General features: G+C 38.8%; 1 protein-coding gene across 1 annotated transcript; it reads left to right on the plus strand.

Annotated features, from left to right (window-relative positions):
- Positions 1–40: 40 nt before the first annotated feature.
- On the plus strand, positions 41–13,537 carry itgb2 (integrin, beta 2). Its single transcript, XM_087803582.1, has 16 exons — positions 41–105; positions 1,488–1,539; positions 1,746–1,843; positions 2,550–2,751; positions 2,814–2,984; positions 3,642–3,883; positions 3,959–4,117; positions 4,401–4,496; positions 4,579–4,668; positions 4,744–4,881; positions 5,678–5,868; positions 10,971–11,203; positions 11,361–11,580; positions 11,649–11,863; positions 12,537–12,703; positions 13,230–13,537. Exons 2-16 carry the CDS (start codon positions 1,491–1,493, stop codon positions 13,293–13,295), a joined length of 2,337 nt encoding a protein of 778 aa, XP_087659708.1. The 5' UTR covers positions 41–105; positions 1,488–1,490; the 3' UTR covers positions 13,296–13,537.
- Positions 13,538–19,613: the final 6,076 nt, after the last annotated feature.

A 19,613-nucleotide genomic window follows, 5' to 3' on the forward strand; every position in this document is an offset into this window, starting at 1 on the left:
GACACTCTTGAACTTCCTGTCTTGTGGTTTGGGTTTCATCACCCTGATCAAGAATACGTTGAACACTCTACACGGAGACAGGAGCTGCACCGTCTCCTCACTCTTGTAAGCATGTTCTTTATCAGCTTTATTTTGTATTTGTTTTCTTCTCTCAATGGTTTCTATGATGATCTTTTTTTTTTTTTATGAAGACAAATGTTGGGTCTCATGTTGAATCTTTGTATGAAGGAAAAGCTTTTTGCTTCCTTAAAGGGAAATCAACTGAAGTGTATCAGCGACACTATGGCTTGGACTGTTGGTAACACAACCAATGATTCACTCAAACTACTAGCCTATTCACTTATGCATTTGCTTACTATTTGTGTCTTCAACATGACTTGTCTACTGCTACTATTAACTTAACCCCGTTTAACCAGAAGTAACAACATGTTCGTCTTCCGCATATGATCAGCCATTTTCATTGCATGAGTAGAGACATTTTGAGGTCAGTCAACTTGCCCAATGATGATAGCCTTAAGATATAAATGAATCCGAATGTTCTGCTCACAAAATATATTACAATAAATACTCAGAAGTGCAAATCATTAGCTTCACAAAGTGCTCCTGGAGTTGCAACATATACTGAAGAGAGAAAAATAAGATCTTCACTTCTGGTTCTGGACCAGTTGAATGTACCTAATGTACAGTACAGATCTTTACGAACATTGATTCCAAAAATTCACATCATCGGTTGCCTGGTTGACGACAATAGCGACTTGACGGTGTTGTGCAAGAAAAAAAAAATTGCCTTAAAAGAGAGTAAATATCTGGTTACCTAACTACACATGAAAGGCACCTTTGGATAGTTTTTTTTAGGTGGATTTTTAGTAGCTAGTAGCTGAAGTGAAAGTTAACCAGGAAGAATTGTTCTTGCTAAAATCCAGGTGAGCAAAATAATGTGTTGATATTGACAATATTTGATAATTTTCTTCACAGCATTATTTATGCACATTGTTAAGAAGGCAGGGTTGGCCATGATGTACATTGATGATAAGAGTGTCTGACTGACATTGATCTTTTCTTTGTTAACAATTATTCGATATTACAAATTGTTTAAATAGAATGAATATGCTTGATATTTTTATGGCTTCTTAAAGATATTGAAATTTGAAGACAATTGTTAAAAAATGATGTAAAAAAACTTACACAGAACGTATACAGAAAACATACATTTAAAAATCTTAAAAACCTACATGTTAAAACACAAAATATGTTATGTTTTGTATGTTAATACACATATTTTGAAATATATATTAAATAATGTATTAATAACAGATGTTCAAATGTGTATTTAAAATTGGTTAAAAACATAAACATATGTTGAAAAACATTTTATTACTATCACACACTTTGTCAGAACTATCTACCACAGCAGTTCATTGTTGGATGGCTTTTGCTGGTGGTTTTGTTTGGATTGAGGCTAAATAAATTGTCTTCCCTTTTTTTAGGAAATGTATCCACAATGTTTATTCATCCTTGTTCTCCTGGCAGCAAAAAGAGGTAATATCAAATTCAGGGATAAGTAAATGGAAAAATTGGACAATTATTTAAAATATTTAATATGTTATTTTGTCCATTGCATTTTATATATTTTACTTTATATTCCATACTGTCACATCACCTTTCTCAGGCACTTCATCTCATCAATGAAGGGTCTTCACACATCTTCTTTGTCTGTTGTTGCATTTTTTTTTTTACCTTGTCAGGACTGTGTGAACCAGAGAAGGGCTGCATTAAATCTGTCATCAACTCCTGTGATGACTGTGTCATATCTGGTCCATACTGCATGTGGTGCCAGCAGCTGGTAAAAAAAACATTATTTACCAGAAAGCATTTCAACATTTCCAAATTAAAAGTTTAAACATTGCATTTTGTTGCTTCAATCAAAGTTGCTATTCAATAACAACAATAATCTGTGTCAGGACCTATCTCTGGCAACTGAAACGCACGTACACACATACACACACACATGAACGCACACATAAGTGTGAGGTTAAAACACAGCAACTCACAAAAGAGTCTAACTTGGGCAAAAACGAAATGGAAAGATCATAAAACCAAAAAGCAGGTTTGTACTAACAGACTCGTATTGTCTCTAGCAGTTCTGAAACCACCGCACAATCATCTCAGCTGTGCACACCTGCCTCACTCTGGCAAGGTACACAAGAACAAAGAATAAGGGAGACGACTAACAAAATTAAACATGATTCACGGAAAACCATTAATTAAATTAAATAAAACCAACAATTCTCCTTCTTTGAGAGCATGGTTTTTAATTTCAGGATGAACTTTACATACACGAGCAACATCAGTGACTAGAACAAACATTCATTACAATTTCAAATTTAAAAATCAACCAAATGTTGTTGGCTTCGACTTCAACACCACAACTATTGTTTACAACCATATAAGGGCATTACAGCGTTAAAGACACATCAATAATCCTTCAATGTATCAAATTACAATTTTGACTCCTGTTGGGTCACAATCATGCTATCTGCTGTGTCCAGAATTTCACTAAGGCCGGTGAGAAGGAAGCTGTTCGCTGTGACACCCTGAGCGAACTGATCAAAAAAGGTTGTAGAAAAGATGAGATTATTTCCCCAAAAAACAGCATCACCATTGAACAGGAGGACCAATTATCGACATCATTTGATAAGCAAGAGCCAGTCCAGCTGAGTCCACAGAGGATTAACCTCAAACTGCGACCTGGTGAGTTTCATTGAAGAGCATGGTAGGTTACCAGCATTTCAAGTATTTAATTATGTTTGCAGGACTTCCTACTACCTTCACTGTCTCCTTCAAAAGAGTTGAGGGATATCCAGTAGACCTATATTACCTCATGGATCTCTCTTACTCGATGAAGGATGACCTGGAAAATGTAAAAAAATTAGGAAAGGATCTTTTTGCAGCCTTGAAGAGCATCACTGAGTATGGACAGATAGGTATGGTGGTCTCAATCAAACTAACACGTTCACCATTTAGTTAAAATCATTCATCCTTGTGGCTGAATAAAATACCGAATGATAAAGCTATTCTCTGTTTTTGCAACTCTGGTATTTAAGTCTTCTTGAAATATATGAGTAACGATTTTCTTCACCAAAATATTATTTAAAATATTTATGATGATACTGACCACACAATGGCCATCTGATAGCAATGAAGGAAAGGTTGGTTGGAATTTTCTTTTGTACTAAAACGGTTGCTATGAGGTTTTTGTGCACATTAGAATAGGAAATGAATGCTTTTGCACATTTAAATTTAGATTTAAACAATCTCAGATTTTAAAACGGAATTGCAAAGGAACATGTTGTGTTTTTTTTATTATTCAACAACCTCATGGACAGTGAAAAACTGAAGCCAAAATCAATGTACTGCTCAGTCTACTATCTAGCAAAATAAGAATGCAATGAATTTTAAAGCCTTTTCACAAAATCACTATAGCCACTTAACAAGGACAGCTACATATTACATGTTAGTTTGTTTGTAATTTCATGGCCAGTCTGATTTTTATTTTATGTAAATAGCAGATTCATACCATTCTTAGCAAACCTGTTCTGCCAAACACGGGCAATGTGACAATATTTTCTTTAAATATTTAGGTTTCGGTGCATTTGTGGACAAAACAGTCCTCCCTTACACAAACACCAATAAGAAGAAGTTGCAGAAACCGTGCGATGAGAATGATCAAGAGTGCCAGTCAGCTTTTGGCTACCGACATGTCCTGAGCATGACGGGACAAGCGGAGAAGTTCAGCAAAAAGGTGACAGAGCAGTTTATCTCTGGAAACCTGGACCCTCCTGAGGGAAGTCTTGATGCCATGATGCAGGCCACTGTGTGCTGGGTAAGGAACAGTGTTCTAATGCAAACCAGTCATGCATTTAAAGACACCTAATATGTAAGCACCTTTACTGTGAAGGACAAGATTGGCTGGAGGAATAGCAGCACACGGCTGATTGTTCTGACCACTGATGCTGGATTTCACATGGCTGGAGATGGAAAACTGGCGGGCATTCTTGAGCCAAACGATGACCAATGCCACATGGAAAACAACCTTTATGCCAAGAGCAGTGACTTTGTGAGTATAGCAACAAATGGTGGGCTTCAAAAAATCCAGTTCCTGTAAAAAGAGAGATGAAAAACAAACCAGTCTGCCAGAACAGTTAAGTCATCTGCTTTTAATACTACAGAGAGGTTTTGCTGGAAGTATTATGGGCTTCCAATTGGTGAAAGGATTGTAAATTTCATGGGGGTCTTCTGTCCCCCTTTGCTCCCCCTCGCTAATTACAAAATGAGCTGAATTTAATAATATATTATATGATATTAATTATTCATATTATTAATTAGCTGTTTCAATGCAGGACTACCCATCAGTTGGACAGTTGGCTATGCAGATGGAAAAGAGCAACATTCTGCCAATATTTGCAGTGACAAAGGATGTTGAATATGTATACAAGGTAAAATGAAGGACTTTGTAATAATCTAAAAGATAAAAGAAAAAGATAATGTAATTTTCATGAATTTTCTCTCATTTTCCAGGAACTTTCAAAAATGATTCCTAAATCAGAGGTGGGAGTTCTGACCTCAGATTCTGATAACGTTGTCCAGCTGATCACTAATGCCTACAATGTAGGTTCAAAATTATATTTTTATTTGGTTCTTATTTCATGTATATTCTAATTGCATATCAATACATCACCACAGAGATTGTCCTCCAAAGTAACTTTGACCCATGATAATCTACCCAGCCATGTGAGAGTCACATACACCCCAAAATGTCAAGTTGCAGGTTCTAAAGGTGACACGAAAGGGGTTTGCAAAAATGTTCGTGTTGGAGAGAAGGTAAGTTAAGGATGAGAAGTATCTCTTTGTTCTTTTTCCTTAACAATGCTGTCTTCTTAATAAAAGAGTGACTATTTATTTAAACTCAGGAAAAATATGACCATTATTTGCACCTAAAGTCCACACCGAAAAAAGGGGTTGACCTAAACTTAAGCCACATCAACTAAATTTAAAAAGACTTGTTACATATATGTAACATTAAAAAAAAAAGAAAAAATATGTTTTTTTCCAAAAAATGCTTGATATAATGCAGTAAGAGTTGCCTAAAAGCATTTTAATATATTCCCAAAAAGATAGTTAACATTTGGTGTATTCAAACACTGTAAAACACTAATCTTTTAAAAATCCAGTGATTATTTTTTATACTTTTATACATTATTTTGTGATTATCATTCTACAACAGCATACATGTGATTTGTCAAAAGAAAATGCATAAAGGCAACAAGAAGAATAGACTTTATCAAGTGCGTAGTTTATAGCTCTAATTCTCATGTGATTGGAACACCCACTCTGCTTCCCCTATTTTGAAATGAGGAACCTCCATTAGAGACTATGATATACACATTATTTTGAACAATTATGTCAACCAAGATAGCCCAGCAACATCCTCAACCTGTAGCTACAACAAGCCTTTCTCATAAACATCATCCTGCTTTGAATAAATATCTAATGTTTGAGGTCTAAAGTTAATGTTCTATTTGCCATTTTAATGTGATCACTAGAACTTCTATGGAACACATCATCTATTAATAACCGATCATTTGCTGACGCTTATGTGAGTAAATTTCATCCTCAGATTTCCTTTGAGGTTACAGTGACAGCCGACAAGTGTATGGGGCCAACTTCATTCGTTATTAAACCACTTGGTATCCGAGACACTCTAACTGTGACACTGTCTACAAACTGTGAGTGTCAGTGTAACAATACCAGTGAAAATAATCACCCATCTTGTAAAGACAAGGGACGAGTGACGTGTGGGGTTTGCAGGTAGGTTTGCCGTTTGACTGCTTTTTTTTTATCTTGGTAAGTGATTAATGCTTTTAATGCTTTAAGATAAAACTGAAGGGTGAACAAGAAAAATTAATATTAAAGTGTTTGAGGTAATGAATCAAAAGCATTGCTTTCAGCCACCTTTACACAAGAAGAAAAAATAACAATTTTTACTTTTCTTTAGTTTTATTTGTATCTTAAACATTACAATTATAGTACATAGTGCACCTTGTAAGTTAAAAGGTGATCGATTCGGCTGTTGAAGAAAGAAATAGGAGGCTGCACATACAATTTTAAAAGTATCAAATACAAATTTAACAATTGTTTCTCTTTGGGCTGAGCCCACATATGTACATATCATTTATTCTTATTAAATTTAGTTGGTTCGGCTTATATTATGGTACACTCGATAGTCAGAAAATATGATATTTAAAATAGTTTACATAGTCGTATAGTCTGTGACTATTCTCATGGTACACAATAGAAGAGGAAGTGATGCAGGATTTAGATAAAGAACTTCTTGTAATTTGGACAATCCCCGAGAATTATGCAATGAGGCTATTTGTTTTGGCTTTGTCCTTAAAAGGACATCTTCGATCTTACACTGAATTGGTTTTGTGTATGACTGTGTTTTAGTTCCTTTAGTTCCAGATGACATACTTTATTTTGAACCTCAAGGGCAACTGATGTGTTGATTTAAGTGTCTTTTAAATAGATATTGGGCCACATTGTACTCATCAGTATGAGTCTGTTTGACAAAAGTCTCTTTTAATTGAATATTTACATTAGAAAATGTGCCTAAGCCCTGTCCACTGGAAACGCTTTGTCTCTTGTTTCCCAAGGATTCAGACGGGGGAGAACTTTATAAAGTCATAATTTAAAAAAATGATCATGACATTTGATAGATCAATAGATAAACTTTATTGATCCCTCTGGAGGTCTCCTTTGGGAAATAGTTTTTCCAGCCAGCACATGGCAACAAAGACAATAGATTAATAAAACAAGAACAAGAACATAGTGAAATAAAGAGAAAGTGGAAGATAACACAATCTAAGTTTCAAGATAAAGAACATAGATAAAAGAAAAATAACAAAGACAAAGGATACAAAGATTTACATGGAATATCATATTTTTACTCCACTCCTGCCCCCAAACCCAGAATTAAACAGCCTAGTAGCACAATGAATGAATGAGTCCCTGAGTCTATTAGTGTTGCATCTGGGAAAGAGCATTCGTGTACTCTATCTGCTTCTCTGCTCATTGATGAAAGTGTTTAGAGGATGACTGTCATCATCCATGATAGACAGTAGTTTCTCCAGAAATGTCCTCTCTGCAACTGTCACCAGTGAGTAAAACTTCATGCCAACCACAGAACCAGACTTTCTGATCAACTTGTCCAACCTGTTGACACTCCTCTTGGACACATTCCCACCCCAACACACCACAGCATAGAACAGGACACTGGCCACCACAGACTGATAGATCATGCAGAGAAGTTTCCTGCAGATGTTAAATGATCTGAGCCTCCTCAGAAAGTACAGTCTACTCTGAACTTTCTTACTGTATATACAAAAATAAGCATGGTCTCTAAAAGTTGTGTATAAGTATTTGAATTTTTATCAGGATATAATGTAATATCTAATTTCTAGTCTAAAAAACTCGAAAACAAATACTAAGGTAGTCGATTATTCAGATTAAACTTCAGAATACTGCTATAACCCTGAGCTGAGTCTTGCCACTGTTGGATGCATCAGGGAAAACATCGAGGAGGAGTACAGGAGTCTGATACGTGACTTTGTAGACTGAAGTGATTTGTGGACTGAAGTGAGAGGAACCACTAACATCTGAACCAACACAGTCCCAATCCTAAGGCATAATATATTGAGTTTTTTTAGGTGGCCTTGGTGTCTCATCTTGACGCCACGGTTGTCCATTAGCATCGTATTATTACGACACCAGCATCTCCTACCTCTCTCCCTCTGTGCATCTATGTGACGTGCTGGGCAGCACATCTGCAGTCTCTACTGTACTGGTCATACCGGTCACTAATGTAAATGGGTTCTGGTTCATCAGCCCCAATAAATAGCTTAGTTAACACAAAATGAACCCCTTTATTAACTGTTTTTTTTCTTTTTATTTGGCTGCAATTATGAGCGATCTACGTGACATTTGTCAACACTAAACGCGAACCTGCAGAGTAGACCTCCCACACGCTAATAAAAAAGGAGTTCAGGGTGTAAAAGCAAAAAAGTCATGATCCAGTTCTTCATTCAACGTTCACTTATTTAACTTAATGCATTTATATTTCCTTTGTGCCCTCAACATGTACAGGGGAGAGATCTTTGCCTTTCCCCTGTACCTGCAAAAGAAGCACTAGTATGTTTTTGTTGTTTTTTTGCATGGAAGTGACCTGCAAGAACTGCCCAGAACTCCAGACCTGCTTGACATGAAACTCTGTGTTTCATGCCAAAGCCCATGACTTCAAATGTGAAGTAAGCACAGTTCTTGCAGGTCACTTCCATGCAAAAAAACAACAAAAAACATACTAGTGCTTCTTTTGCAGGTACAGGGGATAGGCAAAGATCTCTCCCCTGTACATGTTAAGGGCACAAAGGAGCACTCCATTCCAATCTCTCCTCATCCAGCTTGCTTGCTGATCTATGGGAGGTCTCTCTGGCTGCAGACTAAAATTATGATGTTCAGATTATGATTACTTTTAAATATAAATGAAGATTTTCATTACCTCCTTGCAAAATAACAAACAACATACATGTGTGTGTTGCATTATAATTTAAAAAGCTATTCAGTGTTTCGCCAACTATCTCTCGTGTTAATACACCACAGAAAGTTACATTACAGGTGAAACATTATTTCTGAGTCGACTTAAAACAATATCGTACCTCAATAGACGAGTGACTCTCACCAGTAATGACGTAACACGAAATCAGCTACATGCATGTTTTGATGCTGTGCTGCAATTATGATTATTAATTATGATGACCTTTAATGGGAGTTGTTGTTTCAGAATGTCCTAAAAATCAAAGTTATTTTTATTTTGAAAGAGTAGTGTTGTGTTGAGCACAGCTGTTATGTGGCAAATTAAATGCATTAAGTTAGGTAAATTGAATGTGTGACAAAGAACTGGATCATGACTCAATGTTTGTTTTTACAACCTTAACTCCTTTTTTATTAGCGTGTGTGATGTCACCTCTAGAGTTTCTCATTAGTGTTGACAAATCTTACGTAGATCGCTCGTAATCGCAGCCAAGTAAAAATAAAACACAGTTAATAAAGGGGTTTATTGTGTTGTTATCTGATCTATTTATTGGGGATGGTGAACCAGAATCCACTCATATTAGTGACCGGTATGACCAGTACAGGAGAGGCTGCAGATGTGCTAGCACATCACATAGATGCACAGAGGGAGAGAGGTAGGCGATGCCAGTGTCGTAATAATACGATGCTAATGGACAGCCGTGGCGTAAACATGAGACGCTGAGGGCCACCCAAAAAATGTCAATATATTACGACTTGGGAGTGAGACTGTGGTCTGAACACCTCAAAGACCAAGGAGCTGGTTGGACTTTGGGAGGTCACGGACAAGGTCATGTCCAGTGTCCATCAGAGGTGACAAGGTAGAGATTGTTGACAACTACAAGTACCTTGGTGTGTGGCTGGACAGTAGACTGGAATGGTCCTGCAACACGAACCATTTGTATAAGAAAGTTCAGAGTGGGCTGTACTTTCTGAGGAGGCTCCAATCATTTCACATTTGCAGGAAACTCCTCTGCATGTTTTATCAGTCTGTGGTGGCCAGTGTCCTGTTTTATGCTGTGGTGTGTTGGGGTGGGAATGTGTCCAAGAGGAGTGTGAACAGGTTGGACAGGTTGATCAGAAGGGCTGACTCTGTGGTTGGCATGAAGCTGAACTCACTGGTGACAGTTGCAGAGAGGAGATCTCTGTAAGTAAGAAAGTAAGTAAGTAATGGTTATTTTTAAAGCGCTTTTCCAGACCAGGGTCACAAAGTGCTTTAACAATAAAATACAATACACAGTAAAATATATACTTTAAAAGGCCAAGACAACATAAGACAAACACAGGAGTCCCAGAAAATCAAGGAAAGGCCTGCACAAATAAGAATGTCTTAAGATGTTTCTTGAAGGAGTCAGTAGACCTAACTGCAGAGGAAGAGGAAGATCGTTCCAAAGCTTAGGAAGGATTTCTCTCCTCTTGTCCGGTAGTGTGTGTTCAGGAACCATCAGTAGATTCTCCATAGTAGCTCTGAAAGTCTAGAAATCTATCCATCTATCTATCTATCTATCTATCTATCTATCTATCTATCTATCTATCTATCTATCTATCTATCTATCTATCTATCTATCTATCTATCTATCTATCCATCCATCTATCCATCCATCCATCTATCCATCCATCCATCCATCTAGCCATCTATCTAGCCATCTATCTAGCCATCTATCGTCTAGAATCAAGGATGTAAGAATATAAATATTGTCTAAACAAACGAAAAAAAGTTATTCCTCAAATTTATTTTTTATTATGGCTAATGCCAAAATACATAAATAATAATAATAATAATAATAAATCTTATTGACTTTCATAGGAAATAAACCAAAAATCCTATGTTTTACTTTTTATAGGATAACCCTTGTGCGGCCTCTCAGTCAACAACCAACAATAATATTGGAATAATACAACTTTAACAGTGTGGGTCAAGTGAGAGTCCTGTTTTGTCTTTGCTGTGTAGCTACTTTAAACATTTTATCTATGTTATTAGGTGCGGCTTTTCAGAACATCAGTGGTCTGTGTCATGTGAAGGGTTTAGTTTGACTGACAGCAGTTGTGTTTTGTTATGAGCAATTGGCTAGCAGACAAAAAAAGGAATGTGTTGGTCAAGAATATATCGACTCAAATAGTAATTTAGTTTGATAGGTGATGTCCATGAAGCCTTCGTTTTGCACTAACGGACATCATGTTAACGTCTGTTATCCTGATGGTCCTTGAAAAATCACCTGTATTAGTAGTAGTAGTGTAGTAGTAGTTGACAATTTTATAATAACATGTTATTTATCCCTTGACAGCTGTGGCGAAGGCTTCATTGGCCAATTCTGTGAGTGTTCTGTTGGAAATAAAGATGCAAACTCATTGAGGGCCTTATGTCGGAGAAATAATGGAACAGAGTGCGAAGGTCGTGGGGATTGTGTTTGTGGAAGATGCCAGTGCCACACAACCAGAAATGGTATGAGTTACCATGGGGATTTCTGCGAGTGTGACGATGAACAGTGTGAAAAGTTCCAGAATCAATTATGTGGAGGTATGTGGCCAAGTGCTATGCATTTGCTTGATGTTACTGTTATGCATATTGTATGTCTTACACGTTGGACCTCTAGGAAGAAATCTATAGTTTGCTTACTGTTCAAGTAATGAAAGAACATATCTTAAAATGTATATTCCTGCTATGTCCACTGCAGGAAATGGAAAATGCAACTGCGGCAATTGTGAATGTAACTCTGGCTATGAGGGCTCAGCCTGTCAGTGTGTGGTTTCAAACGATGCCTGTCAGACAGCCGATGGGACTGTGTGCAATGGAAGAGGAAAATGCAAGTGTAACCGTTGTGATTGCTTGCCTGGATACCAGCGTCCCCGCTGCGAGGAGTGTCCAGGCTGCCCTGACACTTGTCAGTCTAAAATGTGAGGAAACCATATTAGTAATGCAAAGTCCTCCATAAAAACGCTAATCAACCTTTGCTTGTCCTCAGGCACTGTATACAATGCCTGGGCTTTGGCTCTGGTCCCTTCCAGAAAAACTGCAGCACAGCATGTACACCATACATTGGCCATCAGATGGTTACGCAGTTTAGCCTTCCAAACAAGCTCTGTCTCCAGAAGGACACAGACAGCTGCTGGATCAGCTTTAAGCTCAAACAGCTAGTTGGAGTGGATAACTACAGGGCTGAAATCTTGGAAATCAGAGGTGAGTTTTAGGCCCTAGTAAGGTATTCTCTTAAATCATTTCCAACCCCTTTAATAAAAGTGCACACGTCATTGTTTTTTCAAATAAAATGAATTTTTGCAGATTTTAAGTCAAGTGTGCCTTAACACATGGGTTACGTTTTCATCCAGAGTCACTCATTTTCTGTCCTAGTAAATAGGAATAATGGAAAATCTAATGGTGTGCGGTGGGCTGGCCCACATTTGAGTCAATGCAATCAGAACATTTAATGGATTTATTCCATCAGGAGCGGTTTTAATAGACAGCTGGCTGATCCATTACAATCTTTTGACTCAACTCTGACAAAGAAAGCAAAGAAGGCCCAATGTATAATTTTCTAACTAGTAGAGGGCTGCCTGATGTGTACAGAGGCTCATCCAACTTTGGTAGTGTAGTTAAGATGGAACAGATTTGGTAAGTAAAATTACAAGTACATTAGACCAAAATAAAACCAAATTCACAAGGAATACACGCAAATGTGAATGCATCTTTAAACAACAAAATCTAAATCAAATATGTAAAAGTACTTCTAAAATACCCCTGGTTTGTGGCCCCAACTCTCCCAGGTAAGTTTGAGACCCCTGGTTTAAACCAAATTAAAGCAGCTTATTATCTCTCCCCACACGTGCTTTTTTATTCTTTTGTCTTTTTTCAGATTGTCCAGAACCGCCTAATGTGGGAGCAATTATCGGAGGCTCGGTAGCAGCAGTTGCTGTTATTGGCATTCTGCTGCTCCTGCTCATCAAATTACTTATTCATTTGAATGACATGAAAGAGTTCCGGAAATTTGAGAACGAAAAGAAGAAATCTAGATGGGCTGAGGTAAGAAGAGCTATTATAATATACAGTACTTTTTGGATTGCCCAGTTTTAAAGGAGCAGTCTGCAGGTTGTAACGACATATAAAGCCTGGCTGAAAAAAAAATCATATTGAAACATGGAATGTGAATGGATTAATACTGTATAAAAAAAAAGATGGGGATGAAACCATGATAGAGAGAACAGTGTAAAGCTTAAAATATATTGAAACCAGCTATGTGACAATCACGCTATCAAGGGTACAAGTTTTTCTATGCATCAAATTCTTTACCAAAGGCAAGGGTCAACAGTTTAGAAAAATATTTCTTTTTGGCCCCTTTATTGTAAAATTATCAATAGCAGCCATATCCAGATTACCAAAATAGCTTTTTCCCCAATTTCTATAGTTTCTATGATATTTTGTCAATAATTAATTTGTGCTTTTATCTATCCTGTAACTGTAGCCGTAAACTGTTCTACTCTAGACAAAAGCTATAATCTTGTGTCTAGTTTCCTGTTTAGTTTCCAATAATTTAAATTCTCTCCAACAGGCAGATAACCCACTCTTTCAAAACGCCACCACGACCATAACCAACCCAACCTTTACTGGAGAATAAGTGCTTCTGCAGGACCTTTTATCCACACTGCTTACGCTTGCATTATTTTAAGTGATAGAATGTAATGGCCACACTTCTTTGATGATGGAATATGTATTCGATGGACTTCAATTCAAGTCAAATGCTGAGAGCACAAGAGAGCACATGCTATTCATACAAGGTGGATACAGTATATGAAAGTACCCTTTTTGCTGGCTGAATATACTCAACATTTGTGTTTTTCAATAAATTCCTCAACAACATCTATTGTTTTTCACTTGTACATTGTCTCAATATTAGGTTATATTAACTTGTATTCATTTAAGCCCACCAGCTGCAAAGTTTTAAATAAGCTTTATATATGAAAAAGGATCCACCAAGTGGCAAAAGACACTACCTCTCTCACTCGCTCCACCTGCACGATAAGCCATGCCCACTAAGATCCAGACTCGCAACGCAGCCTCAGTTCGCTGCCAGCCTCCGGTAGAGAGTAGACGTTATCAGCATATCGACAGACTGAACCTATATTTATTGATGTTGTGGCTTTTTCCTGTGTGCCCAGTTAAACTTTGCCTGTTTAAGTCTATCATAATTGTGAGGATGTTTCTGCCCGGGGTATGTCAGGACATACAGGACAAAAAGTTTAGCGAGTGAGAGAGAACCCTCTATCTCAAAAATGGTCCTTCGAGCATGATAGAATATCTATAGCAGGAAGATGTCTGAACCCACTGGAAAGGAGTCTGGTGCACGAGTCAGGAGGAACTCATCCCTCCCCGTATACCTCAAAGACTACATCTTTCCTGAGATCTCAGGAAAGGCTGCTCTACCAAGGACTGTGTCACGTGTCCAAAGCAGAGGATGACCGCAGCAACACAGACGATAGATTCATAAAAAAAAAATGCAATAAAAAGAAAGTACAAGATTAGTCTAAAGATAAATAACATAGATCAAAGAAAAATAACAAAGACAAAAGATACAAAGATTAACATGGAATGGAATATCATCTTCTCACTCCACTCCTGCCCCAAAATCAGGAATGAACAGCCTTATAGCACGAGAAATGAATGAGTCTCTGAGTCTATTAGTGTTGCTTGTGGGAAGGAGCATTCGTTCACTCTATCTGCTTCTCTGCTCACTGATGACAGTGTTCAGAGGATGACTGTCATCATCCATGATGGACAGTAGTTTGTCGAGTGATCTCCTCTCTGCAACTGTCACCAGTGAGTCCAGATTCATGCCAACCACACTGCCAGCCCTTGTGATCAACCTATCCAACCTGTTGACACTCCTCTTGGATCCAACACACCACAGCATAAAACAGGACACTGGCCACCACAGACTGGTAGAACGTAAATTTCTCAGAGAGGAAAAGGAGCATCTGCTGCAAATAACGTCACAGCTCAGAGTCCAGAACAACGAGCTCAGAGCACAGAAGGAGGAAATTGGAGCAAAAAGGGAGCATCATAAGTCACATTATGGGTATGATGACAGCTCACTATACAGATACCACCACACCTCCTACTCCCCCCACACTGGAATGCCAGCTCGAGCTTCCAAGGGTGAGCAAAAGGCAGTGCTAGATGCACTACTTGGGTATTCAGGCAGCAGACACCACTCACCAGAGACTGGATATAATGCCCACACCACACATTCTCCCGAAAGACAGCTCTATGCAGATGATCACCACCCCAGACAGCCAACTTCAACCCACTCAGGGACCAAGAGCGTACCTACCAGGGACCTATTCCATCAATCCCAGACTTCCTTCACGCCAGCCTGAGGGAGTTTGCTAGGCTGAGGATTGCCCTGGAGAACATTCTCCCCCAAGACGCCACTGAGCGTTTCAAGTATCAGATCTTGACCGATCACTTGAAGCTGAGGAAGCCCTGCTGATCGCAGATTCCTACTGCAACTTGCAGCAGCCTTACACTGACACCATGGCAGCGTTGAACCAGCAGTATGGACTGAGCTGATGGCCCCAGCATAATCAGTGATGACATCAAGGCGTTCAGGGGGTTCGCACTGACAGTCCGGTCATTAGTGAGCATGTTGGGACAGCTTGTGGCCGCGTGGAGCTTGACTGTGGCTCACATGTAGCTCATCGGCTGGCAAAGCTGCCACATAAGCTAATATACATGCAAAAAAAACACTCTGCTTGACAAGTACAGGGAGTGCGGAAATATTAGGCAAGTTGTATTTTTGAGGATTAATTTTATTATTGAACAACAACCATGCTCTTAATTAACCCAAAACACTCATTAATATCAAAGGTGAATATTTTTGGAAGTTGGAGCAGGGCTTTTTTAGTTTTAGCTATTTTAGGAAGATATCTGTGTGTGCAGGTGACTTTTACTGTGCATAATTATTAGGCAACTTAACAAAAAACAAATATATACCCATTATAATTATTTATTTTCACCAGGGAAACCAATATAACAGTTCAACAATCACAAATATACATTTCTGACATTCAAAAACAAAACAAAAACAAATCAGTGACCAATATAGCCACCTTTCTTTGCAAGGACACTCAAAAGCCTGCCATCCATGGATTCTGTCAGTGTTTTGATCTGTTCACGATCAACATTGCGTGCAGCAGCAACCACAGCCTCCCAGACACGGTTCAGAGAGGTTTACTGTTTTCCCTCCTTGTAAATCTGACATTTGATGAGGGACCACAGGTTCTCTATGGGGTTCAGATCAGGTGAACAAGGAGGCCATGTCATTAGTTTTTCTTCTTTTAGACCCTTTCTTGCCAGCAATGATGGAGCATTGTCCTGCATGAAAATCATGTTTTTCTTGAAGGATGCCGACTTCTTCCTGTACCACTGCTTGAAGAAGGTGTCTTCCAGAAACTGGCAGTAGGACTGGGAGTTGAGCTTGACTCCATCCTCAACCCGAAAAGGCCCCACAAGCTCATCTTTGATGATACCAGCCCATACCAGTACCCCACCTCCACCTTGCTGGCGTCTGAGTCGGACTGGAGCTCTCTGCCCTTTACCGATCCAGCCACGGGCCCATCCATCTGGCCCATCAAGACTCACTCTCATTTCATCAGTCCATAAAACCTTAGAAAAATCAGTCTTGAGATATTTCTTGGCCCAGTCTAAAAGTAGACGTTTCTGCTTGTGTGTCTTGTTCAGTGGTGGTCGTTTTTCAGCCTTTCTTACCTTGGCCATGTCTCTGAGTATTGCACACCTTGTGCTTTTTGGCACTCCAGTGATGTTGCAGCTCTGAAATATGGCAAAACTGGTGGCAAGTGGCATCTTGGCAGCTGCATGCTTGACTTTTCTCAGTTCATGGGCAGTTATTTTGCGCCTTGGTTTTTCCACACGCTTTTTGCGACCCTGTTGACTATTTTGAATGAAACGCTTGATTGTTCGATGATCACGCTTCAGAAGCTTGGCAATTTTAAGAGTGCTGCATCCCTCTGCAAGATATCTCACTATTTTTGACTTTTCGGAGCCTGTCAAGTCCCTCTTCTGACCCATTTTGCCAAAGGAAAGGAAGTTGCCTAATAATTATGCACACCTGATATAGGGTGTTGATGTCATTAGACCACACCCCTTCTCATTACAGAGATGCACATCACGTGATATGCGTAATTGGGAGTAGGCTTTCGAGCCTATACAACTTGGAGTAAGACAACATGCATAAAGAGCATGATGTGGTCAAAATACTCATTTGCCTAATAATTCTGCACTCCCTGTATACAAAGAAGGGACGCTAGACCCTCTAGGAAAACCTCTGTGCTGATGGTTGAGACAGGGAGTGCAAAAGAAACTACCAGAGCTGAACCTACCCGGAGCCAGTCCTCAAAGAGGTTCTGCCCATTCTGCGAGAATTACAAATACTCCCTTAATAACTGTACAAACTGAAACGTAACTGGATCCAGGCGAACCACTGCTGCTGGCTCTGTGGAAGAGGTCATCGTTCATCCGAGTGTGACCTGAAGATGCACTGTAAAGAATGTAATAGTCGCCATCTCCTTGCACTGCAAAACGTCAGCTAGAGACGGATATTGAGCCGCCAGAGAGCAGACCAGGTGAGCCCAGATCCAGCCCAGTTTTCACCTGAAAGGACGGGAGAAGAGGTCCTGTATGTAATCGGATGGTTATTTTTAGTTTGTTATTGAGATGATTGTTTACATTCTCTTGGTTAAAGCCCGCCCTCTCATTAACTAATTGGCCTCACCTGCTTATGGAGTTGAGACTATAAAGGGATGTGTCACTCAGTCTTCCCCTCTCCTGTGTCGTGACGGTCGGCTGGTCTGGTTCCTAAGTCGGGCGGACGGCGTTCTGGGACGTGCGCGGTCCTGTTCCCTGCTATTTGGTATGTAATTCCATTCACTCATAAAGTAAGGCACAGCGACCTAAATTAGTTATTGTTTTCTCTTTTCTTCACAATTTGGTTCTTTCTTTTGTTTTAGGGATGTGCAGAAACTATGCCCTGCCTTGCTTCTTTGTGTTTAGTTTGGTTTAGTGATTCTGTTCGCCATAAAGTTATTTAGGTAGTTTTGGTTTGGTTCAACTTTGGTGAGACTTGTATATTGTGTTAATATTGTGTTTATTTCCTGTGGTTCTTTTGTTTAGGTTTAACACTTTGTTTTAGTTTTTCACAGCAGCGATTTTGTTTTCAACTGAAGTAGTGTCTATAATTATTATTTCTGTTACGTCAATGTGTGGTTTTGTTGAGAGTACTAATGTTTTCCCTTTCTGTTATTTTTACTAACTGTGTTGTCGATTTCAATTATGATTATTTATAGACTACGTCAGCTGTAAGTGATTCGCTGCATTGTCTGGCTAATCAATAAATTATATTTTCTGGTACTTGTTTGTGTCTGTATTCATTTGCTGGAGGTTTCTACGCGCAGGGTCGTGGGTTTACATCTTTAGGTGCAAGGCCTAAAGTGGCGTTGTTGGGAACCGATTAACACCAGTCCACATTACTCCCCGGGCCAGTGTTTAGGATTGGTTACATGTACATAGGAAGGCCACCTCAGGGTCAATGGGTTTTTCTTAAGGTTAGGAAAGTAGTTCTCAAACATGGAACTTGATGTCTGGAGGCCTATGCTGTACTGGATGATGGTTCAGAGCGCACCTTGGTGGCACAACTTGGTCACCGCTGTTTTCGCGCGAAAAGTTGTTTCCACTTGCGGCATAGCCTGTGATGGGCTTCTCCTCAAGTCAGCTCCTGCTTTTGGTTTAAAAACTGTTTATGCTGGGGGTTTTTTTTCATTTCACTATGGATATGCTTTAGGCCATACAGATCTAGAATCGTGACTCTCTGATTAGCATCAGAAAGTCGATGGAGGATTTTTACACACGGGACAGTTATGATCCAGCGCTTTCCGCAATATGGGCTGCTCTGTCTGATTATTTTAAGATGCACAATGGGTGCCTGTTTTGAAGGGTCTTCAGAGCATTTCAGGAGCAAAGCAGCATGATGTCACTCTAACCATGACTTCGACCAGAAACTACTACACACAAGTCTTCGCTGAGGATGAGACCATCAATGTTGTGCAGATTCACTCTGACGGTTACTGACTCGTGACATTTGTCGATCTGTGAACAATTGTTTGATATGAAACCTGTAATGAAGCACAATTTGATTTCATTTTGAATAATGGTCCCATAATATTGACCTTCAGTGCAGGTAATGTGTCGTAAAAATGACTTGACTATTTAGAATTTGTAAAAAGTTCTGTTTACCCTAGTTTGAGATCAACAGAGTTCAACATGAACAAAGGCAAAGCATGTTAATGAATCATGAAAGACAAACAAAACCAATAACATCGGTCAAACAACGTAATCAACAATATTTACCCAAAATGTCAAAAGTGAGTAGGATGAATTACTTCTCCACTAAACTATTAACCATCAACACCCAAAGTACAAGTCAACAAAATACAAAAATAAACAAACATTCAGCAAAACACAATGGGGATATTTAAGATATGTGGAGACAAACCACTGCATTCTTGAAATCACCACTCTTGCAAAACTTTTAACTAAACAATTTCCCAAAGGAGACCTGAGGGATCAATAAAGTTCTATTTATCTAACTTTGCATTATAACTTTGGTCAAAACTCATTCACTAATATCTCAACAAAATAGTTGTACAACTAATCTATTGTTGATGAACATGTTTGTTTTTTAAAACCGAACCATCATCATTGTTTAAAGTAGCAACTGAAGAGCTATTTTGTAAGTTAGACTCAAACTATGAAATAAAAGACAACATATCTAAAAGTTGTGACACCCACATTACAGGTTTGAACTTTAAAATATACATGTTATCGATAGGTGACTCAAGACTGCTGTTATACTATCAGAAAA

Source organism: Callionymus lyra, chromosome 12 (genome assembly GCF_982586985.1).
Source record: "Callionymus lyra chromosome 12, fCalLyr1.hap1.1, whole genome shotgun sequence".
Lineage (NCBI taxonomy): Eukaryota > Metazoa > Chordata > Actinopteri > Syngnathiformes > Callionymidae > Callionymus > Callionymus lyra.

Coding starts and splice junctions, on each gene's coding strand:
- itgb2 (XM_087803582.1), top strand. CDS start 1,491: ATGTATCCACAATGTTTATTCATCCTTGTTCTCCTGGCAGCAAAAAGA. Junction 1,844..2,549: donor GCATGTGGTGCCAGCAGCTG/GTAAAAAAAACA, acceptor TGCTGTGTCCAG/AATTTCACTAAGGCCGGTGA. Junction 12,704..13,229: donor AGAAATCTAGATGGGCTGAG/GTAAGAAGAGCT, acceptor TCTCTCCAACAG/GCAGATAACCCACTCTTTCA.